This window comes from Taeniopygia guttata, chromosome 4 (assembly GCF_048771995.1).
Source record: "Taeniopygia guttata chromosome 4, bTaeGut7.mat, whole genome shotgun sequence".
NCBI classification, from domain to species: domain Eukaryota; kingdom Metazoa; phylum Chordata; class Aves; order Passeriformes; family Estrildidae; genus Taeniopygia; species Taeniopygia guttata.
In genome coordinates this window covers 59,806,058-59,833,245 of record NC_133028.1, presented here as the reverse complement: position 1 = coordinate 59,833,245, position 27,188 = coordinate 59,806,058, and the positions used below count along the sequence as shown (strand labels likewise).

At 35.8% G+C, this 27,188-nt stretch overlaps 1 protein-coding gene across 5 annotated transcripts in view; it reads left to right on the top strand.

Annotated features, from left to right (window-relative positions):
* Nucleotides 1-27,188, top strand: part of LRBA (LPS responsive beige-like anchor protein) — a 368,276-nt gene that overhangs the window by 74,895 nt on the left and 266,193 nt on the right. For 3 of the 5 annotated variants that reach the window (XM_072928719.1, XM_030270329.4, XM_041715964.2), the window contains exons 27-34: nt 666-793; nt 1,120-1,227; nt 3,485-3,656; nt 3,795-4,233; nt 13,684-13,817; nt 21,903-21,981; nt 22,243-22,376; nt 24,568-24,629. In XM_072928719.1, coding sequence (XP_072784820.1) covers nt 666-793; nt 1,120-1,227; nt 3,485-3,656; nt 3,795-4,233; nt 13,684-13,817; nt 21,903-21,981; nt 22,243-22,376; nt 24,568-24,629 — 1,256 coding nt within the window. Of the gene's footprint in view, nt 1-94; nt 152-665; nt 794-1,119; nt 1,228-3,484; nt 3,657-3,794; nt 4,234-13,683; nt 13,818-21,902; nt 21,982-22,242; nt 22,377-24,567; nt 24,630-27,188 lie in introns of all 5 variants that reach the window. The other 2 variants (XM_030270332.4, XM_072928718.1) reach the window with 2 other exon arrangements.

The following is a 27,188-nucleotide window of genomic DNA, read 5'->3' as shown; positions in this document are numbered from 1 at the left end:
GCTGTAAGACTCTTTGTAATGAAAAGTTTGATTTGCATGAGCGCCAGAGCAGCTCAGAGCCTCAACAGTAACTAGCCTTCCTCTCCCTTTCTAGGCAATTAAAACTTTGTGCAGGTAGAACAAGATTTATGGGATGCAAACAAGTATAGAGGTGGGGTAGTTCTTTTTTCCTTTGAAAATAAATATTAGAAGATGAAACAAGGCAAAAATGTGCAGCTAAAATAAAACCAAACCAGTTGTGTAACTTCAGAACATTTAGTCCAAAAGTAACAGAGTATTATGAAGCAAATGTTCCCATTTGTTTCACTGGTGTATCACTTGTCTTCTCCCTGGCAAATCTGTGAAACTTAGCTGTCTTCATCCTACCCACCCTGGTTGTATGCATGGTAAAATTACTCACTTTAAAAATTACTCACTTTGAAGTATGCATTAGATATAGCACATATGTTGTAATAGTTTAGCATTCATTATTAGTTGTTAATTATTAAAGAATTTTGAACATTGGTTTGCAACTGTCTAAAACTTGCGGAAGCAAAGTATTTTACTGATGTGTGTCAACTTTTTAGTTTTAAGTGGTAAACAGAATTATGTTATACATTTCTGTAAGGGAATACAGAACAATACTGCTTCTCAGAATAACTCTTAACGTTTCTTTTCCCTTCAAGTATGTGCAGTAGCAGTAAGAAATTGCTTGGAGTGTCAGCAGCATGCACAGATGAAACCTATTGGAGAAACTGGGAAGAACCAAAAAGCAGTGCAAGGCTTTATAGGATCAGGAAAGTCTGCAGCAAAGGCAAGTTTAAGACCATGTTCAGAAACATAGAAGTAGATAATGATTAGTCTGTACAGAGGGATAAGTTTTTAAATTTGTACCTGCACCACTGATATTTTAACAGATCTCAAGTGGGGTGATACAAACACTGGAAATTAAATCTGTCACAAGAAATGGCCAGATTTTTTCTCCTTTAAAGATGAAATGCATATCTGATCTTTCTGCTCTAGTTATGACAGTACAACACACAGTAGATGATTACTCACACTTATTGATTTTTGGTAGAATGCTTTTAAACACAGGATCTTAAACAATTGTTTTTTGTTTTTTTTTTTTTTTTTTAATAGAGTCCAGTGGACATTGTGACTGGTGGCATTTCTCCAATACGGGACCATGACAGACTTCTGCAGGATATGGATATTAATCGCCTCCGAGCAGTAGTGTTCAGAGATATAGTAAGTAAATAATGTTCTTTTCTTTGTAGCTGCATTTCTGCTTATATCTGCTGAATGCTTCCTCTGTGTTAGAGAGTTTGGCTAAATTGGATATGCAAAAAGGGAATACTGCTCACAGCAATTAGGAACTCGCAATACTCTGCAGCTGTTGTAGTGTTTGGGATTGGAAAGAGGGACAGGTGAAACCCAGCTGTCTCCTGATCTGGCTCTTTGTGTTCCTAAGAATTAATTATGTGGAATTCTGCCTGTTGTATATTAATTATATTGTGTTTAGTACAAATATGTACATAGACAAGCTGTTTATTTATCATAAACTTGTTTGTACATTTTAAAGAAGTCACATTCTTCTAGCTAATTAGAAATTAGAGGTAATTTCTAATTCCTTTACTTCCCCTCAGAGGAACCAATTTGTGTGTCTGTGCTGTAAGTAAGCACATGTTTTTAGTCTTGAATTGATTAAAAATATCTTTGCCCTGCGTCAACATCTTTATAGCTGATATTGAGGAAATTGAGGTTGATTGCTTAAAAAAAACACCTCTGTAAGCAAATACAGCAGCTATAATGGCTGTGAGTAATTGGTGGCCGCAAGCCTGGACACCACAACTTAGTTTACAATAATTGGACTGTTTAGTAAGTGTAATGATTTATACAGTAACTGTTTCTTTCTGTCCAGAGAAGTGAAGGATTTTGAATTTTACCTTTACAGTAATTATTAATAGAAGCAAGCTTCTTTCAACCCTTACATCAGTATCAATGTGCAAGAGAGCAACAGGAAGTAACTCTTTCATATTGATGGCAATTAAAGTAATCCTAAAGATTCTTTCAAGCACATTTTTCTTTAAAACAAACTACCAAAACAACACCCACCCACAAGCTCTGCTTTTTTGCATATCTAATCCATTAGCCTCTCTGTTTCCCAAAAAAATATAAAATGGTGCAGTAGCTCTGCTTTTTGGCTAAGGTGTTGAGCTGTGTGGGAAAAACAGACTTAGAAATCTGATTGGGAATAATTTTTGTCTGAGATGTTCACATTTGCATCTAAATATTTTAATTGCATGCAGTTTCTTACACTGTATTCAGCACTGAGAATCAGGAGTGGCATAATTTGAATCTATGAGTTCTACAACAGGAGCTCTGATGGAATCCACTTACCTACCAGCAGCAGTACTTACATGGTTACATGAGCTTTATTTCAAACAGTTCTCCAAACATAGCTGAAAAAATAAGGAAGGGTTGGTTCTAATTCACTGGATCACCATTTTATTAAGTACAGTTAGAAATGGTCATAGTATTAATCTTGCAAGAAAATTCTTTATAATCCTTACCATTGCAGGTGGTTTTCCTCAATCTCACACTGTGGTTATTCTATGAAAGTTAAGGTTTTCAGTCAAGCTGAGGGGAAGATAGGTTGTTTTTTCAGTGCAACAGGTAGGATCCACCTATGTTACCTGTTCTTAATAGAAAGTTCCTCATAAACTCATATCTCATAGCTCCCAGAATGACTTAGTAAAGAGCCCTTCAAGGGATAAGGAGCTTTGATGGACACTACAATCATGATAGAATGAGCTTTATCGTGTAACTTAGTGTCTTGAACTGCTCAGAGGACAAAATTGAATGTTATCTGAGCCCTGATGTGAATGAGGGGTGAAAATCTCCAAACACTCATTTTTTACTGATTAGTCAGTGAGGATCCAAATACTCTATTCTTTTGTGACCCAAAAGTGTATGAAGATTTTTTTTTTCCTTTGGTAGCCAGAAGGGACAGACTTAGGCTAAATCTTAACAGTTTTCCCTTTGTTTCACTAGGAGCGACTGAGTACTCTGGGGAGGAACCTGGCATAGTTCATATTAAGATTTGTTTTCAAGGTTTTCCTAAAGTCTCTTCATAAAGTTACAGCTGTGATGCAAATGCATATTAGTAAATTCTTATTTAAATTATATATAGTAGGTTACATCCATCTAGACTGTCTGATAATGAAATAAAACCTTAACACTTGTTCTGGAATTTGCTCCTTTTCCTTCATTAATTTGTTCCAGTTATGTAGAGTATGCTTGCCTTACAAATGCTGTTAATATCTTGGCATTTTTGAGGAAATGTAGCAGAAGAAACACCTGTGAGTAAAGGGGACTCTAGACCCTACACTAATTTGAAACTTCCTCTTGGTACGTTTATGGTAGTGCTGGGCATACTTCAGGAAAAAATAAACATGCTGCTGAAATTGTAATGGTAAAATCTGTGTGTGTCTACTTTTTACAGGAGGATAGTAAACAGGCTCAGTTTTTGGCTTTGGCTGTTGTGTATTTTATTTCTGTACTCATGGTTTCGAAATACAGAGATATACTGGAACCCCAGAATGAAAGACAACCACCAAACCAAAGCCAGTCACTCAAGGAATCAGAAAATGAAAATAATGAGACTCCTGCTGCAGGTGAACTGTTAATTATTTTGCTAAATTAAATAACTTTGCTTAAAATGCTTTAGAAATCTTCTTTAGGACAAATGTTGTGAATGCTTCTCCATTAATAATAACCTTAAAATATGTTTTCTGTTCTTTTGGTATGAACAGTTGTGGAAAAGCCGTCTGCTGCTCTTGGTGCTTCAGTCTCTACTGAAGATCCAGAAAATACAGCATCTATGCAAAGAAGGGATTCTGGTCTTGGGGAGGAAGCAACTCTAGCACAAACAAACAGTTCAGGTGGTGCTGCTGAAGCAGGACCTGTGAGTGTTAGTGCAGGCCCAGATGCAGTCAGTGAAGTCCTGTGCACACTTTCATTAGAAGTCAATAAATCTCAGGAGGGCGGAAGTGAGACAGGAGCTGAAGAGAGAAAATCTGTGGCTTCTGTGCCAGCTGCAAAAAATGTCAATGTGAAGGACATCTTGAGAAGCCTGGTGAGCACACCAGCTGATGGGACAGCAGTGGATGCTGCTCTTCTGCCACCAACCTTCCTTGGAGTTCTTGGTGACGGAGCTGCTGAGCACCCTGTGCAGTTCCATTCCTTTGACAGGTAATGTAACATCTGAAATACTTAAAAATGTGATTTTACTAAAGATATTAGTAAAGAACAGGAAAGCCCACGGTTCGTCAGAACTACTAAATGTAGCGCTGGCAGATGAGGACTGCTGTGCATATTTAGTTGGCTTTAAAGAACTCAAAAAAACCCCCAGACATTAAATACCTTAAAATAATGATATGTAGATAAGCAGGTGTATTCATCACAATGTTGTATCTAGTCTCTGTGATTGTGGGCCTGCAAAAGAATACCAGCTTACTAATAGTTACAAATGGCTCAAAAGCAATGGAATAATCATCTAGGTGTCCTTTCGCCCAGAGAATATTCCCATATTCACTTAGGAAAATAGATGTGTCTTCTACCTTCTGGTGCCAAAGACCTACTTTAACTCTTTTTGTTATTTGTTGGGCAGATATTATCCCTAAGCTGCTAGATTTGCTTTGTTGTAACAGCTTTTTGTTTCATTGTAATAAATTTCTGCATTTCTTAGTACACAAATGCTGTAGTGGATTCAAAAAGGAAAATTCCTGCTCTTTTCTTTTAGAATGAAGTCACTCTTTCCTGATAGTAATTTTGTGTTCCTTTTGTCTCAGTCTCATTAGCTCCTTATCTTTTCCCAAGCATAGTAAGCCAAACTTCTTTTACTAGACTTAGTGCCTTTTACCTCTTCAGGATTCCTAACAACTGCAAAGAAAAGAAAAAAAAGAAGAGAAAGAATCCTGTAACATTTGCATTCCTGCCTCTAGAAAAACCTTGGTTATTTCCAGAAATCCTGCAGTCACTCTGGTGCAAGGGGATCCCTTGTTACCATACCAGTATCTGATCCTCTGTTGATTCTTAAACTTCCTCTGGCTCTTTGCAGTCTGTGGCTGCCTTGTTCGCAATACCAGCTGCCCCACGAGAGGAGTGCAGTGGTGCCAGTGGTGTGGGTGCAGCTGTCACTGCGTCTGCTCCACTCACACTGGCTGCCCTATCATTGCTGGGGGAAGAGACAGTGGTGTCTGGCCAGATGAGACACAGATGGGGTGTGCCAGCATTTGGGGCCTTGCTCTTGTCTCAAAGTAAATAATGTGTTCTCCTTGTGATGCTGAACAGGAGGACTTTTTCTGGGAGCAGGAGGATGGAGGCAGAGGGGGAATTTGGTAGAAGGGGGACACTGAGTTAGAACTTGCCACACCTCTCTCCCCACTGCTGCCCAAGTTCTTTTGGCACTTCTCCTTTGAGGCCTCTCACTGCTCTGTGCTACAAGTGGGTAGTTGATGTCAAATAACAAAATGTTTTAGTCTGTGATAGTGTTTTTTTCTTGTAAAATTCCTAGTATGAATTGCTGCATGGTTTCAGCCACACAGATAACCTTTGTCTGGAGACCTGGTACAGAAATGACTACTGCATTTATGAATTATTTTTTAGCTATTGTGGACATGAGAGGTTTGTGGTGCTTGTGCTGATTTGAATTGGTGTACAGGAGGTTAACTAGACGGGATGTAATTGGGCACTGCAGCCCTGATGGCTGACACAGGTAGATTACACCTACAAAACCTTATCAGAGAAAGCTGTACAATTTAATTTGCTAACATGTACACTAATGAAATACTGGGCATTGATAGCAGCCCTTCTGTCACTTGCAGTTCTGTATTCCTGTATAGTTACAAAGTCACTCAAAAAATAACAAAAAAAAACCCTTAAGTTGTGGTGTGTTTTATAAAGCGATTACTGAAAAGTTTAACTACTTGCTGTTCTGCCCTTTTACTTTCCTACTGCCCAATGGATGCTTCTGTTTCCACCTCCAAAGTGCCAGCCATTTGTAACAACTCTTAACATTCTTTCACTTAACCTTGATGCCAAATTACTGCCTTGCTACTCAAAACAAGATGGTCTGAATGAAAGAGTATATACAGGGGAATTAAGAGGATGCATGGGTTGAAGCAGTGGACAGCGCTGTGCTTCTGAAGAGAAGAGTGGAGTTTTGTAGGGTGTATGTAGCTGTCTGGGCTGCTCCACAGTAATAACTTGTGGGCATTACTTTACAAAGATTTTTTTGTTTAGTAGGTGAGGCTAAATACATGAGGAAAAGATCATGAAGTAGTATAAAATATTTTGTCAGCATGTTACTGACTAGCTAAAGTTAAAAAGAGAAAATAACTGTGTGTGAAACATTAAAAGTTAAATGGACAGTCAAGTTTCATGGCCACTTGGAGGTGACTATATCTTTATGTAGTGAGACTGCTTAAAATACAAGTTTATGCTGTTAAATGACACCTAGGTACCACAGCAGGAAGGAATTGCGCCAGGGATAAAAAAACTCACACTTTTTATAAAAAACTGGGATGGAGTTGGAAATAATAGATCTCATGTCTGTGGTAGGTAAAAATTCTAAGTTACATTGTGAAATTTATTTTTTGAGAAAACAGACTTTGGGATGCTCTCTTCTTTTCTGTGTCTGGTTTACATTTAATATATTGTTTGACAGCAAACAAAAATTCTGTGAGGTTTTTTTGTGGGGTTTTTTTTTTTTTTTTTTTTTTTTTTTTTTTTTTTTTTTTTTTAAAGGCACTTTGTTAAAAGTTGTTCCCATGTAGCAGTTTACCAGTGGGGTATCTCTGGGAATTTCAAAGCATCTCTCTGAACCTGCATTTATCTCAGGAATGCTGTGTCAGAAATCAAAACTCTCCTCATATCTTAAGGATTATCAACTTCCCAGCCATAGCTGGAGAGTATACAGTAACAGCTATGTGAGTGAAAACTTACTGAAAGGTTGCCAGGTTGCAAGCCTTTGGAAACAGCTAGGTGTATGTGTTCATTGCCATGCCAAAAATCCGCCCCTTATCTTATGGGAAGATACAATCTTGTGATTAGTGGGTGCCAGGGGTTTATCATGATAAAGTTCAAGACTTGCATTGGCTTTTTCCCAAGATCCACAGGGACATGAATTAATGTTCTGATTTCAGTGCGTCCTAAACCAACAGTTTTCTTATTTATTAGTTGTGTAGGAAGGAATTATTAATTGTGTAGGAAGAGAGGAGGGGACTAATACAAGCAATTTCAAATAAAATGGAAATAAAAAATTACCAAAGCTTGGGATAGAACGAGAGATTACATTTCTTTTCAGTTAGTCTAATAAAATCCATAACCTATCACTTGCCATTTTTACTGTATGCTTTAAAATAAAACCTTCGTCTCTCCTGGCTTCTGCTGCTCTTTGTGGAAACATTCAATAACTTTGTCATTATGGGAGGCTGATGCTGAGGGTTCAGAGGAATATAGGTTCTTAAATCATGATCTTGTACCCTAGAGCTGAAATCTGCAGCTAATCTGCAACTTGCAGAACAGATATGTTAATAACCTTATTTATATTTTTGGAACATTGTCTATAAGCTGCTAAGTTTGGCTTAGCCAGTGTTTACTCGTTTATCAGTTAGTGGTGTGCATATGCTTTAGTAGTTGGTTGTGGTAATTTCAGTTAAATTTCATCCAAGTCCCTTTTTATATGGAATGGATACATCTTAGACTTCATTGATTTGGGCCTTAAATGCAAAAAGAATAAACTATTTTTAGACAAGATTAAATCTGCCAAGTGTTGGTAGAGACAGAATATGAGAACGGGGAATCTTTAGATAAGAGGACATGTGCTGTGATGGAAAGCTCAGCTTTTTCAGCACACCAACAATTTACATTCTGCAGGGACCAAAGAGGCAAACCATTTGAAGTCTTCTCCCTGCCAAGATGATTTTAAAGTTCTCTTACAAAATTGATTGTATTCTTTCTAATATATCTTCTCTTTCCCTCCCTGCATCCTCTGATCTCTCATGGTTTTGAGAGTCTCTTATTCTTCCTTTCTCCTTGGATATTTCAAGGGAGACATAAGACAATGGTATTATCCACAGACAGCAGAGCCCATAGAAGGACACTGACATGGCAGGCTGCCTTCCTGGCTAACAAAATAGAGGTAAAAATAAGTCTCTGATCCTCTTAATTGATCTTTTGCCTCTTGCACAGGAATCTTGCAGTGGCCATCATTTCGGTAGCCTGGAACAAGGCTATTTTCTTTTGGTTTTGAATGAAAACCATTGTCCTGTAGGAGTCCAGACAAACTGTCACCTGCATTGCTTTTCAGTGCTAAGAAAATATAAAAAAGAGAATTAAATCTGCATAAATTCTTGTGTGTTAGGAGGAATCGGAGCTCATGTAAGTATTTTTAAATTACAGTGAGGTCATCAGTTTGGGCTGCCTCATGTTGTATTAGGAATATTTGACTCGCACCCAAGGAAAGTTTGTATACTTGAAATATATTTAAAATTAAATGGGGACTTGCCAACTTAATAAAAAGCAAATACTTGGGAAAATGCTAAAATTTTAGGAGATGTAGATATTTTCTATCTTTATATTGAAACAGAAGAATCAGTGAACTGAAACCAGGGAAGAGTTCAATAAGTAAATCCTTATGGAATTTGGCAGAATAGATCATTATTACATAAGCCTTTGTCTGTGATGGAAGTCAGGGTTCAGCCCAGTGGTCTGTGCTCATTCAGCAGTGAATAATTGTCTGCAACGTGAAGACTCCTTACACTTCAGCATAATTTGGACTAATAACACACTGACCTTCTGGCTAAGATGTATTTCTGGTGGCTGGTTTTCACTATGCGTGGCCTATGTTTATCAGTTCCCCTGCTGTAAATTCTTATTTTAAACCTTAAATATTTGATTTAAAATGAAAACAGGCAAACATCTAATATAGTCATGTAAATGAGGCAGCTCAAGTCTTGTTGTTATTATGGTGCTTGAAGTCTCCTTGCAAGAGACCTTAGGCATATTTTTTGTGCAGTTTTAAAATTTTATTTATCCTGTAGTTGAAACCTAATATAATGGATGATTTAATATACAAGTGTAACCCAGAAATATAATTTAATTGATGTGAATGTTAAGGAGTAAAATGTATTGATGCTTTTTTCCTACATGCTGCCTCTTGCCCCTGTGTGAGTGAGGTTGCTTAATGTATGTATTCTGGTAAAATTAATAATGATTACAGGTGTTTTGTAAAATATATTATTTTTGTAGATCTGAGGAAATAGAATATAAAGCAGCTTGTTGATGAATATTTTATTCATATATGTAGCAATACTTAATTTTTCAGAAAACACCAGTTTAGCTACAGAAAAAGTGCTGTCTTATCTGTGTACTCTTTAAAAGCAAGTGCTCTATTATTTAAGGGAAGTTGAAAGCACATTAATTTTTAAGACAGTTCTGGCAAATTTACTTGATTTAATAATATGCTGAACACATTATGTTTTCTGTGTAGTTTATTTGCTACCATATTTAAACTCAGTTTTCCTCTGTCTCTCATTCTTTATGCCAGTTGTGTTCATTTTTCTTATATTAGCATTTAAATAATCTTTCAAAAGAAGAACACAAAGGAACACTGGTTACTAATGGAAAAATATTTCTTTGGAACAGATTTGCAATTCCACCTAAATATTAAAAGAAAATATCAAGGAAGGAAAAAATGTAGGAATTTCAGAATGCAAATAAAGAAACATGACCGATGTTTTTGCTTCAAAAATCTTAGTTTGCTTTTCCAGTATGTGGTAAATATGAATATTTGTATGTGATTGCTGAGCTGTACTTTCATACCTTTGAAGAAGGCCTGGAAGTGGAAACTCCTAAAACAAATCCTGCAGCTGTAACATTGGTCGGTTGCCCTGTTGAAAGGGAAGACATCCGTGGCAATACATTACCAATACTGCAGCAGTGCTCAGATAGAAAGTCAGTATGTCAGGATACTTGCGTGTTTTGGTTTGTGGTTCTTGACCTCATTCAAGGATTTTTGCATCAGAAGGCCATGGCAACTGACCAGAAGACCAGGAACATTCACAATTTGGAGTTTACTTGCATCTTGCTGTTGAACAATATCCAGCACTTTTTTTGGGTGTGTGCATCAGATCGACACAACTCTTGGAAGGGACCTTCTTTCCTCACCAGACATACTGTTTATTTTATTTTGGCTGAAAACCAGCAATAATTTCAGTTGACTGTTCCAGATCACTATCTAAAATACTGTTTAGAATTAGTCTGAGCTCTACGGTGAGATGCCTCTCTTTTCTTTCAAGGGTGCAAGGTCCAACAGGACCTTTTTGATGATGAATTTATGAAGTAGATTTGTTGAAGACTTATTCTTTAACTGAAAGTTAGAACTTCTGTTTCAATGGTATATAGTAAACAATGTGTATCTCTCAAAAAATTTCTGAGAGTTGGTCTCTTGTTCGAAGCATGTGGTGACACTGGAATACTCAGGCATTTCCCTGTGTCCTGTTTATAAGGTAGCATGTTCTCTTGTATTTCAAAGTGTGAAAACTGTAGTTATTCATTTTTATTCCTTGAATCAAAGCAAAAGGAATGATACTGGGTAATTAAAAAAAAAAAAAAAAAAAGCAGCATCTCTACTTTACAGCTGTGAATAGAATAAATGCCAGACTTATGGTGCTGGTAATCTGAGTATCTTCCTTGTAGTGAATGCCATTGCTAGATGCTGAAAATCATACTGGAAGTGAGTATTAGGATATAGTTCCTTTTTTTATATACTTCATGTAAAGTAAGTTCCTGAAGATTAGAGTAGCAGCTATAGATGTATTCCCAGACTCGTACAGTTTGGAAGGTAGGAGATAAGACAAAAGATCAGAAAAGGCAGAAGGGACTGTTCTGGTCATTTACTGCTGCCTCTGCAGTCCAGAGGGAAAAAAAAATGTCTTAATTCGTTTGCTTGAATGCGCCTCTCCTTGGGTAGCTGTAGGGATGCTGACAACTTGCTGAAAGTACTCCCTCAGTGCATCTCCACTTAAGCACACTGAAGGTCAGTAGGAGTTTACAGGAAGGAATTATAAACTGTAGTGTTGTGCCAGAAGGCTCTTGGAATTGGGATTTTTTTTGCCTGCCCTCATTACTGGCTGCAGATGACCACTGTTGAGGTAGCAGCTGTCTGCACGCGGCTATCCTTGCTCCAGGCCAGGCATCCTTGCTCCTGTGTAGTTCCAGAGCTGTCACTTGCCCTGTGAGGAGCTGCTAAAATGCCTTCTCAATGCTTCCAGCATGTTCATTTCTTGATTTTCATCTGTAACAGGTCTTTTCTAGTATTGAATTTGGTCACAATTCTGCCATGTATGTATTTTATTTTTTAACGTGTGGTTCTGACGTGTTCTTTATGACTTAAATACCACCTGTTTTGTAGTTCCTGGGGCTCTTAATAAAATCAGAGAGTAAAACCAGGAAATTCATAGGCATTCAGAGAACACACCCATTCTGATATGATGTATTTGAGAGAATTCTGATAGACTATTAGCCCTAGAAACAGAAAGCTTCTCTAAAGGACTTGGTTTTACCCTCAAGGTAATTTGATGTCTTCAAATTTAAAATTACTTACATGAATGATATGTTTTTGAACAGACATAACCTATGTGTACACAACTTCCATCTATATGTGCACTGAAATTTGTCACCAAACTTTCTTCCAAATCCAATATATTATATCCAATATAATTGTGTCTGTATTAGTTAGCAGCAAATGGATGATTATTTCTGTAACTTGGTGTGCAAAGGAATTTCTCCAGATCATGCACCAAGGTCTTATGGAGTCCACCTGAACAGACATATATTTATAATGAGAAGTTATACATTTTTGGGTTTAATATTATTGATTAGTATTTCTTAAGCTGGATATCTGTACAGTTAAAGGTCTTAAAATCTCTAGAGGAATACTCCTGGGCTTCAGTGATGAATTGTGAAGATTGGAAAAATGTCCCAAATTTTACTGTATGTGGATGCATTTGTACTCTGTAAACTTGTATTAATTTCCTAACCCCTTCCAGGTGTTTGAATGTGTGTTATAGAATAGTATGAGCAATTTCCAGGCAGTGAATATCACAGGATCTTGAGTGAGAGACCCCCTTCTTGTACCTGTGTGGTGCAAAATTAATTGATAATGTGACAATAATTTTAAAAGCACTCTAAATATATGACCTATTTCTTAGCTCATCGTTCATGTTTCAGGGAAACAGACATGAACATATGAGCAAAATTCATGGTTTAGGCACAATATCTTGATTTGGGGCTCAGGTGTTGGTGCTTCTACTTTTTTAGTGACTAGTTAACATTAGCAGTCACCCTTATAATGATATGACATGTATTGCCTCCAAGTATGGTGCCTGCCTACTCTGGCCTTTGAGGAGGGCTGATTTAATCAGTAAGGTGGTGTAGCTTGTGTGACATCCTTTGATATCCTGTGATTGAAGAAGGGAGTCAAATACAGTCCTCCTTTCCCCATTCCAGCAAGAACTGTTTTAAAAATATTAGAAAGAACTTCTTTGGTTGTTCTCACACCTGAATTCAGGTCAAGTTTCTGAGTTACTTTATTTAGAAAATGAGTATTATAAAGATATTAAGGGAATACTTTCAGTGTGTAGTTGTATTACTGTCAACAAAAGATGTGATTAAATAAATTGAATGTTGAAGATCTTCAGCTTATGGTTAACACCAGGTAATTAAAAGTAAGCGCTGCAGTGGGAGTACATTATATATCAGCTGTACTCTTTACCTCATTAGCTGGGGTTTTGCATGTTTATGGAGCTAACTTGCAATTAAAAATGCCTTTAACGTATGCTTAACAAGGCCTTTTAGGTATTTAGAATGAAGTACTGCAATTTAATTGAAATCAAAATAGCATAAGTACATGTCTTTGTAACGTCTCAGATAAATTTCCATGCCTAACTTGTCACTTTGTATCTTTTCCTCTGACATAGTCTTTAATGCTGACTATAAGGCCTGACATTTAGCTTGTGTAAAATATGGAGGTTCTCTCTTAACTCCAAGGAATGTTTTGATTTGTTATATAAATAAAACTTGATTGGCAAGATATCTTAAATTCATGCCTTAGCCGTGTTTTTAAGATGTGTGAATTTGTATATGCATGTAGATGTATTAGGATGTTTTTAGCTATGGTATGGTATATCCTTCTTCAGTCTTCTGTTCTGCATTAGAATACCTGGAGTAAAAGACTGTCAATGCACCCTTCAGTATTGATAATTCACCTTCAAGTTGAATACTGCCACATCTTTTGTAAATAGTTGCCTGAAGTTTAAAGCCAGATTTTGGGTAAACAGAGGTGCAAAGAAAAGCCTCGTGTCTGAACCCTTGTCCTGGTGATCTAACTTTGTGGTTTTAGTCAGGGGTTCTGTGGAAGTGGATGAGATATTAAAGTGTAGCAAAAAAAAGTGTACCATCAACAAGTGAAGTGTCCTTAGGTTAAGGTGGCCTACAAAAGATGATTGAAAAAGAAAGTAGGGAAGCAAAGGAACTTCTGCAGGACATGGTAATGAAAGTGCTAGATACATAAAAAGTATTAGAGTAGTGTGAGCCTTCACATACGGTATAATTTACTAACTTGTTATCTTCACCTAGGAGTGTTGTTGTACCAACGAAGAAATCAAGCATTTCCTCTTCTACAGCTGCTATTGGTACTCCTACAAATGCTGTCAGTGTGGTTTCTTCTTTAGATTCAGCCCAAGCCCCAGATTTGTCGGGAGAATCTCCTGGTAAGTAAGGGTTAAATTAAGCAACCTTAATAGAAACAACTTTTTCTCTTGCTTCTGTTTCCATCCCCATTTGGTCTGAATACAAATAAAATAAAGAAAAAATTACAAAAATAGTACTGTATTAGAAAAAAGCACTAATGTTGCAATAAATGCAACCATCTGAGCTATATTTTTCATAATTTCAAGATTTCTCACTGTTTTGATAGAGCAATCATGCTGTATTAATTTCTATGTAGTATAAAGATGGTGTATTCTAAAGACTATTTTTTATTACACATTAATAATGTAAAGTGTAAGCTTATTTATAAATTCTGGGGTGTTTGACCAAGTATTAGTGCAAAGTAGAACTGGAAATTATAGCCAAGTGTTTCCTTAGGTTTAGCCTGAGGTCAAATTCAGTGTTGATGCTAGACCAATTGCTTTGGACAGTTTTTTCAGTGGGGACAAAGTGGAGTAGGTTGTTTATAAGCAAGTGTTCCTTTGAACCCTTGGTCTCTCCGGTTGTTCTGTGTGAGATAAATGATGTTTAACCTTAAATGATATGTCAAAGCCATGCTTTTCTATTTAGCCTTGTCTGAATTACAAGGCTGTGTAGGATCTTTTTGCCCATGAAGTTTGACTTCAAGACTTAGAAAAGATTTGGATCTTAATTAAGGAAATCTCAAGCTGTGCTGATTATTGGTGGGGTTTTCTTTCAATGTTTGAGTTTCTTGCTTCCTGGTTTTGTGAACTTACATCCAAACTGCAAGAAATAGGGAAAAAATACCATGGTCTATTACCATGTCCCCTCTACTCGTGTGTCTGGAAGGTATTTGTTCCCATCTTCAGGTGCCTGTTCCATTTCTTGGGAAAATCAAAAAGGTATTGTTCCAGTTATTTTAAAGGAAAAGAGGAGCTATTGAAATATAGTATGTTTTTACTCTTTGGGAAAGGGAGAATCCATTTTGCCACTAAAACTGCAGGAGGTAGCATTATATTAGTGTAGGAGTAATATTTGAAGTAGTGGAATTAGCAGTATTTTGAAATGTCACAGTTCTTTGGGGAAGATTGGTTCTGAGCAGCTAATCTGTTCTAGAAGTAGTAAAACCTCAGCTACATTAAAATTGTTTAAAATAATTGCTAATTTGTTAACTTCTGACTGATCAACCCAGCTTAGTTGTAGGCTTAACTATTACAATTTCTGAAGTAGGTGAATACCTACTTTGCTTTTAATAAAAACAGAACAGAAGAACATTGATTTTCAGATTTAGTCATCTTTTATGAACGTATAGAGAAAAAAAAAAAAAAAGCTTCTGTGCCTGTAGAATGTATGAAAAATCCAGACAATAAACAATACTAATGCAGTTTGTAACTGTGACTTCCATCATGTCTGGAAGTTTTGGCAAAAATTGGACATGTAATCTGAACTGATATGCATAAAAAGAAACTAATCAGGATTAAAAATAGACATGTTTAGATTGGCAATATAATTAATTAAAATAAAAAATAAAGGAATAAATGAAATCATGCCTTAAACAGATTAAACCATGAGACTGTTCCTTTTTTCCCCTGTAAAATAATGGCATGGAAACAAAAATCTTGCAGAGTTGGAGTGGTTTACATTTAATGTTGCTTGTGTAAATTGCACACATTTCAGTTTGAGATCAAATTCTCTATAAGACCTTAATTTGTTTTTTATTAGAATATGGAAGTAGTAATAAGCAAGCTTCCTATCAAACAAAAATATAATTACTATAATTTTCCTCTGAGTTCAAATCACATATTCTTTCATTAATTTTTAGTTTCATGCAGCAGAGAATCTACATTGTTCTTATTTTTCCAGCTAACACTCAATAAGTCTGTTTACTTTCACAATTAAGAAATAAATTAAACCTTTTTTTTTTTGAAAAGAACTGAGATTAGGTAGTGGCTTATGTAGTGAATATAAATTTGAGGCTAATTCATGTTTGATATGAAGGCTGTTAGACATTATTCCTATATTAAAAAACATATATCATAAGTTTGTTTTAAAAAGTGAATTTTATATACATTTTTGATACATTTAAAAAATTGGTAGCATATATAATTATATATACACTATATATACAAATAATAACTATATATAATATATATTAATTATATATATATTATTTTAATATATATAGTATATAGCATGTAAAATATATGAACACATAATGCTTTATGATGAAACCTTGAGAAGATTTAGTGCAATGGGGGAAAGTGGTATGCAGACATTGAAATAGGATTAAATAGCAGGTGATAGTGTTCTAATAGTAATGTGTAGAAACACTCAATTTGGGAATAAGTTTTACATAGTATGTGATCATCCTCCACCTGTAGATGTGATGTTAGAATTGCTTGGTCAAGGTAGGTTTTGTGTTGCAATATCACTCTGTGTGGTTCCAGATGCTTCCATTGCCATTTGTGTGTGCTCAGAATTCATCAGCTTCCTTCCCAATAATTTTTCCTGAAGTTTGCATCTTGCCTGTAGCTCAAGGATTGTGAGCATCTCAGATACTTGATGCTTAGGTGCTCCCATATCACATGGATTGTGACGTATCTTGGCCTACCAAGTACAGAGTGTTGACGGGTTGGAAAGAGCCATCCAAGCTCACTCTGTCCCTCTGATACTTCAAAAGGGGATGAAAACATGTTTTGGCTTCAGACATTCTAGCCTTTTTGCAGAAGTTTCTTCACCTTTACTCATTCAATCTGCAAAATATTTCATAGTACAAATAGCCTTTCTTGAGCACAGATGTGCCCCTTGTGGTCTGAACTACCCCATTGGTCTGTTGCTGATGGCTCGTATTTGCATTGTTGGTTTGCTGGAATCTTGGAAATGAACGGAGAAGATAAACCTGGGGGCCCCTCTTGAGCTAATAATTTGATGCCTACCTCCGAGGGTATAATTGAACAAAAGGGCATCTTTGCTAGTAGTAGTGTAAGAAGGGTGAATTCACTGGAGTTGTTTCTTCCTTGGGTTGTCTCACAGGCTGGATGTGTGATGTGACGCAGAGGTTTTACACATGCTGTGTTCAGGAAGGGCTACTGCTAAGAAAAGACTAATATTTGGACAGGCAGGACTTGGCAGAGCTGCCTGAGCTATTGGGAACATGCCAGCAGGACGCCTGTATTTTTGTTTGTCAGTTTTCCTTTTAAATGTTTCCATTACAGTCACAATGTTCTGAAGTGGTGACAATTTTTAAAAATGCTTTGCAGTTTGCACTCCCACTGTTTTCTCTGATGCACTGAGTTTCTCTGTTTATGTACTCAAAGGATTTCACATGTGTTTTATTAGTGCTCTTAATTCAGTCTTGAGGCTTTCACGATTCAGTTTCCAAATGGTTGTTCAAATACAATTTATATGAAGAGGGGATATGAAAACTCTGAGGAGTGAATTGTGTCTTGTCCTCACTGATGTTCTGAATATAGAAAAACACTGAGAAGTTCCATTCAGTTTCTGTTGCCTGCCTCCTCCCCTTTCTACTTAAAGTTCTTTGAGTTTCACTTGTTTTGCCTCTGAGCCACACACAGTTATTTACAGGATTTTTTTCTTCTCTGGACAAGCTGTTCTCCAAATTGTTAAGTTGTAACAAAGCCATGTCAAAAAGTAAGGTGACAAAGGAAGTAAATGCTTGGAAGAAACACTAGGATAAACAGTAACAGTGAGTAAAAACGGAGCTGTGACTCCTGAATTCTAGTCCAATACATAGGAAAATGTAAATGTTCTGCAGCAGTTGGCTTGTTTTGCAAAGATTAATGGTATTCATTGATTTTTATACATAGGTGAAAATGAACTTGAAGTCATGCAATAAAATAAATTAAGAGGAGACAAGATAAAGAAAAATGATCATGAAGTTGGTTACCATCAGTGCAGAGGTTGTTCATGCAATTCACTGGATTATAGTAATTGTTTCAAAGAGAATTCCAACTTAACGGTGACAGGAGTTGAAGGCTAGTTACCAGAGCAGGATGGCACTTTAAAAAACCTCCGATTCTGATGATACGCAATGAAAATGACTTCATACTGTGTCAATATAAAAACTGTTTTAAAGCCGCTTCTCTTAAGTTTTCACCATTGTTTCATAAAAATCTGCTTTCGTTTAGCCTACAGATGTGTTTATGTAACAGATCCCTTATATTAGCTTGTAAAACCTTTTGTTGTAGTCTTGCATTGTGCACTTCCAGTCCTGGAAGTGTATTCTTGAATGAGCTCATTATTTTGCTTGATACCTCTTCTCCCAAGGGCACTGGTGCATTTATGTAGGGTAGGTCTGTTGTACAAAATTAAGAGATACGGTCATTTAATTCAACTCTGAATTTTTTTTATACCTCATCTCCGTCTCCTCTCAAAGTAAATTATCATGTACTGCTTGTGCATTGCCAAGTGCAGTTTGCAAGTGCACATGCAAAAGCATAAGGATCTTGCATGAAGAGTTTTTTAACATTATTTTATTGCTCAAGACACTATTTGTTTAGACCCTTGGGGACCTTGAATAAGCAATAAGACTTCACTGTAAGGGTGCTAGACAGATGATCTATTTGCATTTTCTTTTATGTTCTTGCAAATGTCTGTAAAACTGTCAGTTTGAAGGAGCCAGTTTATCAGTGTAAGGATAAGGAAGAGATAAGTCAGTTTCATTCCACATGTTTAAAGTAGCTACTGCACTTAGCCACATGTGTGTTGTGGATGAAAATATGCTACTGAAGTATTTTCATTTTTTCACTAAAAGTGGAAAAAAAGTGTAAGAAAAAGCTACCTCTGAGTTAAATAAAGTGGAAAATGTACTTTCACAAACCAAAATCTGCATGCAAAAATCACTGTGCCTAATCCCATTGAAAGAACCCTGAAATTCTCAGCTGGGATACATCTGAGATTCACCCCTTTTGGTGAAAAATATCTGGGTTTGGAATGTGGTTTTAGGTGTTGATAAGCATGAAGAAATTGAGACCATAAATATCCTTATGTAATCTTCAAAAAGGATATCAGTTTATATAAATGCCTCCCTTATGCTTTGTTAAATTCAAATTATCAGTGCTTTTTCTGTTATGTCTGTTTTTAAAAGTTGATATTTACTTAAAGTTTCATAGTCTTTTACATTTATACCTAATCTGTTTTGTGCAGGTTTTTTATATTTCTTGAAGAAAAATAATCATGTCCTATGCTGTCAGTGGTTTCCTTTACCTTCCACTCAAAGTATTTTTACCAGTTTTGTTGACAAAATGGAAAATTAAAAAAGCCCCAACCATCTCAACAAAATAAAACACAAGTTACCCTAGACTATGTTTATTTACTAGCCTCGTGATGGCTATTAAGCCCCCTCATTGTCCTTGTAGATGTTTCTCTTGATTTTATTTTTTCCCTGATTTTTTCCTCCAGTTATTTTGCTGATGGCCCAAATACTCTGCAGAATTATTTTTGTCTTGTTTAATTAAAAAACTCATTCTGTTATGCTTCACTGTTAAGTCTTATTTTATCCTGATAATCTTTGCTTTAATAGGGGTAGGATTTTAGTTGTATATACTTTTGACTGTATAACCATACCCAGTGAGTAGTGGACTACTGGTGACAGATTTTAGATGTGACAAAAAAGCATGTGGGCATTTCTGTATCAAGACATGCTGCTTCCACAGCCTGTGTGTTGAAGACTTTCTTATTTTGAAGGTTTTGTGTGCCATTTCAGTTTGGTACTTTGTTGGACTACCCAGATCAGTGTGCTGATTTCCCTTTCTGGATAGTGTGTGCCTGTAGGTCACCTTTTGGATATGTGGACTTCAGAGTATTTTCAAGTTAGTGGGACTTGTTAAATAAGAATAGGGATGTTGGGCTTTAGGGAGAAAGGTGGGTACTCTAGTCAAATTATTTAAATATAAAAATTAAAAGGGAAAGAAAATATTGCAGCTGTTACATATCTGACAAACCACTGAATCACGTGGCTTTATTGCTTTATATGGGCTTTGTTTTTCTGTGCAGGAGGCTATGTTCTAATTTTCGGCCCATCCTTTGACAGCTTTTCTGTTGGAAATACCCAGAAGACTTTTTGGTAGTTTGACTGTGGAAAACTAGCTGTTAAAAAAAATGGAATTATATCCATGAAAATATTGAGAACATTTACAAAATCTTATCATCACCTTGAAACTTTCAGGAATATATATTTGATTAGTCTTTATTAGAGAACTTATTTAGGATATGGTACCAAGAAGATTCATATTTCATTTTGCTTTCAGCTAACATTTTGTTCACCACTTTCTTATCCTTCATTCTGTATGGCCCACTCACTTTCCTTCCTATTCTATCATACCTATGTAGCAGTCAGCATAAGAGCTTCAGGTTGAATTTATGAAAAGCACAAATGAATCACATTCACAAAGATATCTCCTATCTCTGAAGAAAGAAAAAGAAATGAGAGTAAAACTTTTAATGGTTATTCTAGTTTATTTTATTAGTTCCTGTGCTGCCTTTGAAACAAGATTGGAGAAAACCACCTTCTCTGGGCAGAAAAACAAAAAAGCCCTCACCCACCAGAAACCCTTGATACTTTTTGGAGGAAGATCTGTGTTGCCAGAGTTTCGGAGAAGAAGTTTGAAATTTGATGGGAGAAATAAATTCACTATCTCAAGGATCTATCTTTGCCATCTCTTTCTAAATCTGTTTCTTTCCAGTCAAGTTGAAAATCTTTGAAAAGTTTCAGTTGGCACATTTTGGTAAATAGTTTCAAGATCTCAGCAGCTGATTTCCAGACAAGTTGCATTTAACTGAATTAGCAAACTCCATTGTAGGTGGGACCATCAGGAATTTTTCTATAGTTACAGTTCTAAGAAGGCTAACATCTTTGCTAAGATAGGTATGAGAACTAAAATGATTAAACTCTCTTTTTCCAGGATTTTTTCCTTTTTTTTTTTCCTCCACTCCTTTCTAGCAGCATAAAAATCTGTAACTGGCAAGGTGAGAGAAAAGAGAATAGGACAGGGTCTCGGGGTGGAAAGAGATAGGATTGCAGATGAACTAGGAGCAGTTGTGCTCCTGGGAAACACACAGAAACCTGTCTGCTAAGATTCATTCCTCTCTATAGCTTGGAATGCAGTGTAAGATTTGTGAGTCACCATTCCTATCCTGGCAGAAAATATCTGTGAAGTCTCTGGCTGTCTTGCTTGCCCCCTGTTCATCATTGCTAATACCAATCCATACTGCAGTATGGGGAGGTTGTATTTCTCTTTATATACTGAACAGCAGAATTTAATATTTACAGATTCCTCCTGTGCTGATGAGAGCCATGTAGTGTCAATTTGACATAACACAACTGCTTTTTTTTCTGTAAGTGTAGGATACATAAATGACCAGTCTTCCCTATCAACCTTTGAATAATTGATGTGGCAAAGTTAATAACTCAGATGAGGTTATACCACTGCCATCATGCTAATGACACCAGCAGTGCAATGGAAAATTTTATCATAGCTGCATCTGTCAGAGTCTCAGTTTTTCAAATATTTAAGCCTGACTGTTGAAAACACCCACTCGTTGTTTTCTGCATGATTTTGACACAAATATATATTTTAATTTGAGACAAAAATATTAAGGGCTCTCTGTGCAAGTTACTTGAAATTAGGTGAACACTTGCATTAACCAAAAGAGATGGCTTATACATTACCATTTGGCTGTATATTATTATATATTAGTATTATTATATATATTAGCTTATTATAGGCATATTAAAGGTGTAAGACATTGTTTGTATTCACTTCTAGAGTTGTGTTACTAAATTTGTTCAGGGAGGCTTATAAGACCAGAAGGAATCACTGCAGCCTGGTCTGACTTTCTTCACAAAACAAACTACAATGCCTCCTTGAATTACTTTCTAAAGCATGCTAAAGCAACGTTTGAAAAACTTGCCATGGCATACATGGTAAATATGAATGCAAGTAAATAGGACTTCTGTGAAAAAAATATTTAAGGTACAACAAGGTGAATGAAGTTCACCTAGTCCTCACACAACACTTGAAAACCATGATTTAGTTTCTGGTCTGCTTTTCTAATCCCTGGAATGTTTTCTTACATAATTTGTCTATTATTACTTTCTCTTGTAGGAAGGGGATCATCTAATTCCAAATTGCCATCTGTTCCTGCAGTTTCTTCAGTGCCTGAGGATTCCTCCTCCAATATGAGGTAACTTTTCCAGTTGATCCGAACAGCTGTGCTGTGGCTCATGTTATTGATATTACAATTGATATTCTGATACCACGTAACTTAAGAATGTCCTTTTGCTGATTTTCAATAACTAATGAAGGTTTGGTAAAATACTGAGTGTTGGATTAATTCCTTCTTAAACATGTATAGCACTTAAACATTGTCAAAATCTATATTCCTTTTTACAAAATTCCAGTAACTTCATTCTTTTATTGCTAATCACATGTATCTCTCTTCTAGTATTACAGATAGACTTGAGCATGCTTTGGAAAAAGCTGCCCCACTCCTGAGAGAGATTTTTGTGGATTTTGCTCCCTTTCTTTCTCGGACTCTTTTGGGCAGCCATGGGCAGGAGTTGCTGATAGAAGGTACAAGTAAGTTTCCATTTAAAAAAGGGTGGTTTTGTTTTCTTTGTTACCTTGGAGACTGAAAATTTCTTTATTTAAGAACTTTCTTCTTGCCTTCCCAAACAGTGCTGTCCACTGGATTTCTCTGTCTCTTGTTCTTCCTTTCTTTAGCCTTCTGAGCTCGCTTTCATTACCTCCTCATCTTTGCCATCTCTGCTACCTCTTTATGTCCACCTTCCTTTGTTTTCCAACTCTCCTGGCCATTTGTCCCATAGAAGCTGGTGTACAAAATGTGCATTGTGAACTTTAAGAGAAATTTTGGTGTCAGGGTTAACGCTTTGATGCGCAGTAAAGTGTATAGTGTAGCAAGTTGGGTACAAGGCCTGACACTTTTACTGGGATTAGAACAGACGTGTTCTAATTGGAACAGACATGTTCTTGGGCACTATGTCAGTGGAGTGTGTTCTGCTGCCTCTTTTGCAGCAGGAGTCTGCTCCTGGCTTTTTGGTTTCTAATTGGAAGGGAGTCATACAGGTAAGAGGAATCCTTGTCAGTATAGAGGAGAATTTTCTGGAACATCTGAGAAGATGGGGATTCCTGTGCACAGCAGTGATCATGGCTCTTCCATGGTGGAAGATTGGCATGAAATGGTTGAGATTAAGGTGAAGAAGTTTTCTTTCTACTGATGGGCTTCTCTCTGCTTAAAAATGAGGCTCAGTTCTGCAGTGCAGACATTAATGTCCTCAATTTAAAAAGTGGTGCATATTGGAAGGCTGAATTTAGCAGTGCAACACCAATTTTTCAATCTTCTCAAAATTTGATTATATCATATGAATTGTTTTGTCCACTGACTGAGTGTCATTTTCAGGTTTTGTCCTGTTGAAGAAGTGACAAGAAGAGCTTATTGCAGCTTCTAGTGATAAGTGCACTCATAATAGAATCTTGTGGTTGCTTAACTTGAGCTGTGTTTGCACTAACAGCTCTAGTTTCTTCTTAGGAAATTAAAGTTCTTTTAAAAACATTTTTGAAACTACTTGTTAGGACAAGTCAAATGATTAGGACAGTCATCCTGTTTGTAGGGCTGAATATGAGCATTGTCAGAAACACAATTAGAGTATCAAACTTTGCTAAGTGTTTCAATGAGGACTGCTGATATCAAAATGGAGACTTCATTAAATTTCACAAATTAAAGTTATTTAGTTTAGGAGTTTAGCTTGCTTGCCATTGGAGATAAGAAGAAATGGAAGGAAGAAGTGTATGAATTGCTTTCTGTGAGACTTAAAAAGATGGGATCTACTTATGTTTATTCATTTGGGCATCATTTTAGCTGATAAACATTTTAATGGAAGCTGCCTTGTGAACAAATTTATTTCATTCATTTAATACGAAAAAACAGAAAAACAGTTTTTCTCAAAGCTTTATTTTTGAAGATAAAAGAAAACCTGGTTCAAAGTATTTTGACTGTATTATAGTTATATAAATGGATAGATGAGTATTTCATAAATTGGATGAGCAGAGAAAAAGCAGGATAATCACTGGGAGTGTATGAATGGTCTAGACAAAAATAAACACAGTTTTTGGTTCTAAATCCCAGTTATAGACAAACCCAAACCAAAATGCGAATACAAATAATAATACTCAAATTAGTTTGTAAACAACTGAAAATATATAATAGGTTACTTCTTGCACTTCTGCTTAGGCTTAATGTGGGGTTAAGGGTCAAAGTACTAATAAGAGTGTTTGGGATGTCGGCTGCCATGAAACAAAATGGAAACTTGATTGATAGCTGGGGGCTGAAAGGAGAGCGCGTCATGGAGAAAGCAGAGGTCATAAAGCCATTTCCCTTCTCTGCATATATAATGACCCAATCCTTCGAGTAATAGCAAAACGTAGATATAGTGGATTAATATAACATATGTTAACCACACTTCTGGTCATTTTGACGTACAAACATTTATGAAACTGAGTAATGGGGGTAAGAATTACTATTAGCTGCTTCTTTTAGATGGAAGGCATGGAATTTATGATTTTCCTCTCACATATGTACTTTTATTTTGTGCTAATAAAGTACAAAATTTAACTGGAAGTGGCATGAAAATTTTGGTTTTCTTTTGTTTGTCAAAGCGCTTCTAATCTATTGCACTTCAAAATAGTTTGTGTTAATAGCTTGTGACACGAGAGCATGCATTTATGTATCTTTTTTTTTTTCTTTTTGTAGGTCTTGTGTGCATGAAATCTAGCAGTTCAGTTGTGGAACTGGTGATGCTCCTTTGCTCTCAGGTGAGGTTTCAGTAATTCTGAAATTGATCTGTCTGAACACAATGGAGAGTACAGATAAAATTTTACTTTTAATTTAGGTTCATGTTTAATAGGTAAAAAGATAATGTACAAGGCCTTTTAATTAAAAAATATAGTAACTGTGTCTATCCAGGTGGGTTTTTGTTACCTTGCTATTGAACATTTACATAACCCTGAAGATGGTGTGCCTACATAATTCTATACTGTCATTTTTGTAAGATGAGATAGGATCTTAATATTAAATATTAAAGTTAAGGAAAAAGATTGATTCCTGCATGTTGACATGCTGAATCCTCTGGGATAAATAGATTTTTTCCTTTTGTGTAGAGGTTATGAAATGAGTGATAAACACTTTTGAAACCCTGTCATTCCTAATTGATTTGACAAGTACTAAGGATTTGAGAAAAATTTAAGAAAGCAACCCTGGTTGTCATCAGTTTGGGACATTTTATATTCCTAAAGGCAAAGTGATTTTAGATATGCAAGAACTTGAGAACTGCCTGTTCTGTGGTCCAAAAAGAGACAGAGCCTAAGGAACATTGTTAAAATTATGAAATTATGTATGCTTTATTAATTGGATTTTTTGGGAGGTTTCTTGCCTTTTTTTTTTGCCTTTTTTTTCCCCTTTTTTTTTTTTTTTTTTTTTTGTAATTAAATGGAAGACTGTTTTTATGGAGCCTTTCTTTTGGTGCCTTAAAATTATACCTTTCTGGTAGTAAATTCCCCTACTTAAAACTTTAAAATAGTCTTTTTTAATGGGAATGGTATTGGTCTGGAGGTCAAGGGTTCTGACCCATTTCAGAACCTTTGACCTTCATTTACAACCCCTATGGTTTGCTTGCCTGACGAATAAGGATAATGCAAAATTAATGCTTCTTCACATCGATTTATTTGTTTTAGTGCCTATATTGCCAAATTTATTTAGAGTGTGCTGATAGACATTTCATGAATACAAATGAAAGAATCATAGAAGGTGTGAAAAATTGATAGTCTACATTGTCAATAAAGTGCAATAAGAACAATTACTTCTGGAGATTACACCTAATAGATTTTACAATGAACTAGTGAAGAGTAGTTATGTTTTCCAGTGAGGTTATTATTAATGAAAGTAACGAGAACTTTGCTCATCTAGTTTTCCATCTTCCTCAGGAAATATAGTATCGTTTTACCCTGAAAGGAATTCAATATTCCTTACGGAACTTTTGGAATTTAGAGATTATTTTACATATGGCAGTACTGGAAGTGAACATTGTTCACAAGTTCTAGAATATGAACTTGCAGCTGATTTAAACTATAAAAGAATCTTTGCTACTGAGAAATCCATATAACAAATTTTACTGTTCATTCAGGAATGTGTTAAAGTAAAAACTAATCCAAGTATTATATATGTGTTGTACAATTTGGTATTACCATTTAGAAAAAATAGGTTTTGGTGTCCATGCTGCTTGATCAATAATTAGTGCTTCACCTTTTCCCTTTTTTTATTTGGGTAAGGTAATCTAATTTTTCTTAAAATCATGTTGTGCTCTGTACTGTACATCACTTGTTTGGTTTTGGGAAGTGGAAAGGATAAGGAATAAATGACGTGCTGTAATGCATCTATTTGTCATGTGTCACAATGCCACTTAATGCTAATCTAATCAAATTGAAGCTACCGTGATTGCTTACCAGTGCAAGTTGCACAGGCTGAGGTGGTTATTTGCGGAGTAGTAGAAATAAACCAATAAAGTCACAAAGACCTCAAAGTCTTTTTAAAGTTACATAGCAGCTGTAATTTTTGGCAGAATATGAAAAATGATGTGAGAAATGAATCTAAAATTAGCTCCAGATGTATACAGATTGTTCTGGGGTGATAATTACATTTTTCACTTTGAATTTTCCTAATTCAAAGAGGTCAGCATGGCAATCACAGAAGTGATTTATTTTGTTAAGAAGTGAACTGTCTTTTGCTACATGAAAGCTTGAGAGATATGAAATTGAATTTCAAGCCGACATTTTACAGATACTGGGAGGAGATGGGATTGAGCGTGATTGATTTTTTCTTTTTTTTTCCCCTTCTTTTTCTTTTCTTTTCTTTCCCCGCAAGATAGGGTGGGAAATGAAGTGATATCCTTTTGCTAAAATTTTAATTAATTTTTAAGAGGAGATGGAGAGGATGCAGTGCCAAAGATCAAAAGATCAGGTCAAAAACCAGTTTTTAATCACATAAATAATGTGGCATAGTTATGAAGTAAGTATCTGCAAATTTGATTTAAAACTTCACAAATTTGTCAGCCATCGTTTTATGAAATTGAAAGATTACTCTGATTAATCTTTGGTGTTTTTTATGATAACCTCTTCTCAAAATTCATTTTAAACGTTGCAGATATGATATAAGTACTTGGATTGCTTTTCTGAAGCACCTGACATTTTTCTGATGTTCATTTAGATCTGTGGCTGAATTATATTTTTCTTCCTAAGATATAGAAAATGGAATAATAATATCCTATATTTTTTTCATAAAATTCTGAAAATAAAGTTCTTTAATGGGTGAAGTAATTT